This window comes from Dipodomys ordii, unplaced genomic scaffold, assembly GCF_000151885.1.
Source record: "Dipodomys ordii isolate 6190 unplaced genomic scaffold, Dord_2.0 Scaffold64, whole genome shotgun sequence".
Taxonomy (NCBI): domain Eukaryota; kingdom Metazoa; phylum Chordata; class Mammalia; order Rodentia; family Heteromyidae; genus Dipodomys; species Dipodomys ordii.
Genome location: NW_012267280.1, coordinates 5,909,540 through 5,916,907, shown reverse-complemented (window position 1 = coordinate 5,916,907; position 7,368 = coordinate 5,909,540). Strand labels below are relative to the sequence as shown.

At 54.2% G+C, this 7,368-nt stretch overlaps 1 protein-coding gene across 1 annotated transcript in view; it reads right to left on the bottom strand.

The window, feature by feature from the left end:
* Positions 1 to 1,491: 1,491 nt before the first annotated feature.
* The window catches only part of Gas6 (growth arrest-specific 6), a 29,560-nt gene continuing 23,683 nt past the window's right edge, over positions 1,492 to 7,368 (bottom strand). The window contains exons 12-15 of the mRNA XM_013022710.1: positions 5,834 to 6,002; positions 4,464 to 4,636; positions 2,853 to 3,081; positions 1,492 to 2,019 (exon numbers count right to left, since the gene is read on the bottom strand). Of these exons, the coding sequence (XP_012878164.1) occupies positions 1,865 to 2,019; positions 2,853 to 3,081; positions 4,464 to 4,636; positions 5,834 to 6,002 (726 nt within the window). The 3' untranslated portion in view covers positions 1,492 to 1,864. The remainder of the gene's footprint in view (positions 2,020 to 2,852; positions 3,082 to 4,463; positions 4,637 to 5,833; positions 6,003 to 7,368) is intronic.

The following is a 7,368-nucleotide window of genomic DNA, read 5'->3' as shown; positions in this document are numbered from 1 at the left end:
ACCCTATAGTCACTCCACAATTAACCCTGCACACATTCACTTCCCACAGTCACCCTGCAGTCATCCCAAAGTTATCCTGCACAGTCACCCTGTACAAACCACTCTGCACATTCACCCTGCAGTTACCTCTCACATGCACACAGTCATCCTGCAGTCATCCTACACAGTCAACTCACACACAGTCATCCTGCACAGTCACCCTGTTCAGTCACTCCATACACTCTGCTCATAGCTGCCTCACACAGTCACCCTACACACATCATCTCACATACTGCTGCCCTGCGGGTCCCATTGGGTTAAACTGCACAGCTGGGTGTCCCTCCTCAACTCACTTCACTCTCAGAGTAGAGTACACACAGGCCTCTGGTGATGCAGTCTGAGCCTCTGTCATCACCCACATGAGGAGGTTCCTGGTAACCCAGGGGTACCCAGCCTGGACTCAGGGCAGTGTCAGGCAAAGCCTAGCATAGCCTCTAGCTGCAACCCACAATGTCCTGACCTCCATGACCACCTCCAGCTGTGATTCACAGTGCCCTGGCCTCCATAACCACCTCCAGATATCATCCACAGTGCCCTGACCACCATGAACACCTCCAGATGTAATCCACAGTGCCCTGGTCTCCCATGACCACCTCCAGTTGTGATCCACATGTCCTGGCCTCCCTGACCACCTCCAGATGTAATCCACAGTGCTCTGGACTCCATGACCACCTCCAGATGTGATCCACAGTACCCTGGCCTCCATGACCACCTCCAAATGTGATCCATAGTGCCCTGGCCTCCATGACTACCTCCAGATCAGATCCACAGTGCCCTGGCCTCCATGACCACTTCCAGAAGTGATCCACAGTGCCCTGGCCTCCATGACCACCTCCAGATATGATCTACAGTGCCATAGCCTCCATGACTACCTCCAGATGTCATCCATAGTGACCTGGCCTCCATGACTACCTCCAGATCAGATCTACAGTGCCCTGGCCTCCATGACCACCTCCAGAAGTGATCCACAGTGCCCTGGCCTCCATGACCACCTCCAGATATGATCTATAGTGCCATAACCTCCATGACCACCTCTAGCTGTGATTCACAGTGCCCTGGCCTCCATGACCACCTCCAGATGTGATCCACAGTGCCCTGGCCTCCATAACCACCTCCAGATGTGATCTACAGTGCCCTGGCCTCCATGACCACCTCCAGATGTCATCCACAGTGCCCTGGCCTCCATGACCACCTCCAGATGTCATCCACAGTGCCCTGGCCTCCATGACCACCTCCAGATGTCATCCACAGTGCCCTGACCCTCCATGACCACCTCCAGATGTCATCCACAGTGCTCTGAACTCCATGACCACCTACCTCTAGATGTCATCTACAGTGCTCTGAACTCCATGACCACCTCCAGATGTGATCTACAGTGCCCTGGCCCTCTAAGTCCATTTATCTCAAGAGCTGCTAAGGGCTGATAAACCCTAAAGAGTAGACAGTGGTCAACACAAGATTAAAAAGGCTTCCGTAAATATTTTATTTTTTCATATTTTGGAGTCAGAAAGAAGCATGTGGTAATAAAAATAAAAAGAATTATTTTCTTCAAGTCTGCGTTGCTGCAATCCTGGCCTTCCCACGTCCTCCCCTGTGCAGCCAGGTTCCCTCAGGCTGATGGGCAGGGCGTGGGCCGTGGGCCTCCAACACCAGTCCACTATGTACAGATATGGTACAGGCAAAGAAAGGTCTCAAAGGAAAGCAGCTGGTGAGGCGGGGCGGCCCTGCCCGCTCCAGTGTTCAAGGGCTGCACTCAAAGCTCACTCCTTTCTGCTTGGAGTGTGGCACCGGTGGTCTCGTGCTCTTGGGTCCTGAGGCAGCTAGTCTAGGGTGTGGAGTGCTCCACTGGGGGACAGGAGTGCGAAGTGATGTCACTGTGCTTGTACGCGGCCTCATCCAGGTCCAGGAGCTTCTGGTTTACCTCCAGTGTCATGCAGCCACGGTAGAATGCTATGACGGGCGCGGATGTCACTGGCACCCCTGGCCATGGGAATGAATACCGTGAGCTGGCAGAGCCAGGCTGGCCAGAACCCACCCTCAGCATTCCTGGGCACTGGCTGAGTTCCCAGTGGGGCATTGGATCTATTTTCACCATCATCCCTGTCTGGGTGTGAACCTACCCCAAGTGCTCACCGTGTGCCCCTCTAGTTCTTGCAGATGCCTCCCCCAGGTGTCAATTTAGGCTCCTCCCTGCCCGTCCTTGAGCCAGTTGTCATGCTGCTGTCAGTCTCCTGCTCTCCCCTCTCTCCTAAGCTTTGGGATTAAATCTGAGATGTCTGTGTCAGGTCATCAGTACAGAAATCCCACTGTTTGGCATAGAGACTAGCTCACGATGGGAGGATCTGGTCCTCTACTGCACCTTGGCTTGGGATAACCAGTAAGGAATTTGTAGTTTGATGACACCCTCATTCTGTTCTGGGTCTGTAAGATTGAGCAGGACACTGCTGGTAGCCCATGTGGGACCCAGGAGGGGCTTTTGGCCACTTTGTTGGCTAACAGTGCCGGGTGACCAGCACAGCCCAGGGTCCATCCAGCCTCCTTCCAGGCCCTGGTCTAACTGGCTCTCAGATGATGCTCTTTGAGGGACAAGGGAGCGTAGGGCTGATGGACCAAGGCCTACCCATGCCCTGTCCTCAGTCCGGATAACAGATGTTTATCCAGGGTCAGCAATGGCCTGGACAGCACTGAGGTTGGTGCATGAACCTTTATACACTTCCCCTCTCTCTAAATGAAGCCGCCATGCATCAGAGCTGATGTGAGGAGGAAGCTGACCCACTGGCCCAGCGCAGGCACCCAGTACAGGGAGGACCTACCTGGCAGGCCCCCCACGAAGGTGAGCACAGAGCCCTGCAGGTGTGTCTCCAGGATGGCCAGCCGCTCTTGCAGCTGGGAGGCAGTGACTTCACTCTGGCCTTTGGTGCCATCCACTTCCAGAGTGGCCTCGTTCGCCCTCAGGGAGACCGTGACCACGTGTTCCTGACCATCACACACCTTGATCTCCATCAGAGCCAGGGCAACATCCTCCACTGCTAAGACCACCAACTGCAGGGGGAGAGGGGAGGACAGGGTCAGGGTCAGGACGCCAGATGTTCCATGCTTCCCTGCTGGTCGTGGGTCAGGGTGGGCTGGGGTCCACTCCTGCACTGGGATTTGTGTGTGGTAGGCAGCTGGGAGGTAACGGAGGGCCATGTCTTCTCCTTCTGCCAGCTGAGTACTGTGTTACAGGCTGTGAGTACTGTGTTGCAGGCTGAGTACTGTGCTGTGGGCTGTGAACACTGTGCTGCAGGCTTACTGAGTACTGCACTATGGGTTGTGTGTACTGTGCTGCCGGCTCACTGAGTATTGTGCTGTGGGCTGTGAATACTGTACTGTAGGCTGTGAGTATTGTGTGCTGCGGGCTAAGTACTGTGCTGCGGGCTAAGTACTGTGCTGTGGGCTGTGAATACTGTGCTACGGGCTGTCAGTACTGTGCTGTAGGCTGTGTGCACTGTGCTGCAGGCTGTGAGTACTGTGCTGTGGGCTCACTGTGCACCATGCTGTGGGCTGAGTGCCATACTGCAGGCTATGAGTACTGTACTGCGCATTATGAGTACTGTGCTGGGGGCTGTATGTACTGTGCTGTGGGCTGTACTGTGCTGTGGGCTGTACTGTGCTGTGGGTTGTGAGTACTGTGCTGCGGGCTGTGAGTACTGTGCTGTGGGCTGTGAGTACTGTGCTGTGGGCTGTGAGTACTGTGCTGTGGGCTGTACTGTGCTGTGGGCTGTACTGTGCTGCGGGCTGTACTGTGCTGTGGGTTGTGAGTACTGTGCTGCGGGCTGTACTGTGCTGTGGGCTGTACTGTGCTGTGGGTTGTGAGTACTGTGCTGTGGGCTGTGAGTACTGTGCTGTGGGCTGTGAGTACTGTGCTGTGGGCTGTGAGTACTGTGCTGTGGGCTGTACTGTGCTGTGGGCTGTGAGTACTGTGCTGTGGGCTGTGAGTACTGTGCTGTGGGCTGTGAGTACTGTGCTGGGGGCTGTATGTACTGTGCTGTGGGCTGTGAGTACTGTGCTGCGGGCTGTACTGTGCTGTGGGCTGTGAGTACTGTGCTGGGGGCTGTATGTACTGTGCTGTGGGCTGTGAGTACTGTGCTGCGGGCTCACTGTGCACCGTGCTGAGGGCTCTGGGGGATACCTGGATACCCCAGCCACAGCGGCTCTCACTCTCCCTGGTTTCACGCCCTCGTTCTGCCACCCTGACCACCATGGCTTACACTGCAGCTGTGCTCTGTGATCACATGACAACTCTAAACAAAGCAGAGGGCACCTGCTGGGTGCAGACCCTGGTCTGGTGGAGGTGCTGGGCTGGGATGAGCCCTTGGGTATGGCGGTCAGGCAAAAGGACTGCAGAGGGAAAAGCCCGGGGGCCGGTGAGGGGTGGGGCTCACCTGTTTCTTGAGCTTTTTTGTGGAGTGGTAGTCCACCAGGGCCACAGAGAGGGGCACAGCATGGTCATCAGCCACGAGCGCGAGCAGCACCCCCGTGTCGGTGGCAGGGCGGATCCGAGCCACAACTTCTATTCCCCAGGTCGTCTCTGTCCCGACATCCGAGGAGGTCCGTGCTGCGATGAAAGCAGCCCATCAGCAGGCGATACGCATGGCGCAGGGGGCAGAGTGAGCGGCGGCGCAAGGGCAGGGGGGCCACATGGACAGTCTGTGGACTGCCTGCCCTTGGCAGTGGAGGCACTGCCTGGCGAGAAGGCAGGTGGAGGGCACCATGGTGGTCTGAGCCCATAGGGCCCAGGGTCTTAACAGACAACTGCAGTGGGACTGGAGGGGACCGCCTGCACTGGGCCTCGATGTCAACACCAGGGTCCAGGGACACTTGAGGACAGTGAGCACCGTCCCCCCCCAACAGCACTCTGCTTTAAAATGCACTCAAGTGACTCCCAAACTGTTCAGACCTGACCCAGGGGGTGAGCCTGAGGGCCACTGTCCCCCCAACTCCCAGGGCCCCTGCTCTCTCCATAAGAGTCCATGCACCCCATGCCCTGCGCTGTCCACTAGCCTCTCCGTTCCTACCCACTGTCACGGGTCACTCTGCGAGGTGGAAGTTTGCCAAGCGCTTAGAAGGCCATGGGCATGGGCCTGCACCACCCTTGATCTCCACTGGCCAGTCTGTGGGGGAAGCCAGCCTGCTCCAATCATGCTCTTTCACCACCATCTCCTCAAACGAGTCTCCTGTCCTATCCCAGACAGCATCTGTAGCAGTCAATTCTCAACATTTCACTGAGATGAATGCATGTGGATGGAAAACTTTAAAGCTATAAACAGGCCGCTCATTAGAAAGGAATGGGGATGTAGACAGACCATTCATTGTGAAGGGTGAGTTGTGTGTACCTTGTACATCCCCTTGGTGGGCACTCACATACAACTGGTGAGCACAGATCCCTGCTCACCCACACTCATCTATAGCTGGTCAGCATGGATCCCTGCTCACCTATACTGATCAGCATGAGTCCCTGCTCATCTATAACTGGTCAGCACAGAATCCTGCTCGCCTACACTGGTCAGCACAAATCCTTGCTCACCTACACCAGTCAGCACAGAACCCCGCTCATCTATACCAGTCAGCATGAATCCCTGTTCATCTATAACTGGTCAGCATGGATCCTTGCTCACCTACACTGGTCAGCACGGATCCCTACCACAGCCGTCCTCCCATTGTCCCGGGACAGTTCTAACAGTTCACATCTTAGCATGTACCAGCTAGAGAACCCACCACAGACCCCCAACAGCGGGAGGCCAGGCTCACTTACTATATCCAAGGCTGTAGAATGCAAACCCATTTCCAGGGAAGAAAGACCCCTTCTCAGTCACCGAGAAGCATTGCATCTTCGTGTTCGCCTTCACGGTTTCTTGGATCGTGTTGTCTTCCCCATTGAGCCAGTTCCAGCTCCGCATGCAGCCATCCAGACGAGGGTTCATCTAGAAAGACAGGCGAGTCCAAGACTGCTGGGGGAGGCGGCCCCATACTTGGCACCGGCTGAGCTGTTGGCCGGTCCCTTCCTGGCCTGCGTGTGTGGACACTGGCAGCAAAGCAGGTAAAATTCCATTGTGATCATTGTTCCTAAAAGGACTCTTCATCTTTCTGGTGGCTCAGTATACCTTCCATTCATGCACGAGAAGGTTTGTGTGCACTGCACAGGGCAGCCCTTCTGCGTCATCTGCATCCAGGCTCACTTAGGAGATGAGGGGCCTCTGCCACCTGCCTGGATGGGTGTGGGAAGGGCACTCATTGTGACTATGCCCCCCTCTCGCCTGCTGCCTGTGAAGCATGGCTGGAAAACAGCTCCTGGTTGGGTTGCCAGCTGCAGCTCAGTTCCAGTCTCACTCACAGTATGGTTGTGAGCAAGGTACACTGCCTGTACACAGGGGATGGCACTGGCTCTGTGCGCTGGCACAGGACAGCCCCTTAGGTTTTCTTGAGAAATGTCCCTCAGAGCCACTCCACCCCAAGCCTGCTTTTCTATCTCACACAGACACCCCAAAACCAAGGGGTCTGGCCACTAGCCTTAGCCAACTGGGAGTCAGAGACAAGGTATAAAGCCTGAGCTGTGGGGAGAACAGGAAAAGGCAGGACCTTGAGAAATGACCAATACTGTCCTTTTCTCAGAAGCTTCTTTCCTCTGGAAATCCTGGCAGTTAGTCAAAATGTTCTTAGGAATTGTCTAACAAGTTGGATTTTTTTTTGTTAAAAAATGTCTACATTGTCAGACATACCACTGGCCATAAAGGAAATGCAAACCAGAACAACACTGGGATTCAGTCTTGTCCCAGTTAGAATGGCCATCAAGAATACAAACAGTAACAGATGCCAGTGCAAGTGTGGGCAGAGAGGAACCCTAGTACATTGTTGGTGGGAATGTAAAATTGTTAACCACTCTGGAAAGCAGTGAGGTGGTTCCTCAAAAAACTAAACAGAACTAATCCAGCAATTGTTCTCTTGAACATTTATCCAAAAGTTTACAAACGACAATACAGTAAAGCCATCATCACAACCATGTTCACTGCAGCACTATTCAGCATAGCCAAGGCATGGAATCAGCCCTGATGCCACTTAATGAATGAATGAACCAAGAAGATATGATATATACATATATATGTGTATATATATATATATATATATATATATATATATATATACACACACACATACATACACACACACAATGGAATTTTGTTTTGTTTTGTTTTGTTTTTTTGGGTCCGGTCGTGGGGCCTGAACTCTGGGCCTGGGTGCTGTCCCTCAGCTCTTCAGCTCAAGGCTAGAGCTCTACCACTTGAGCCACAG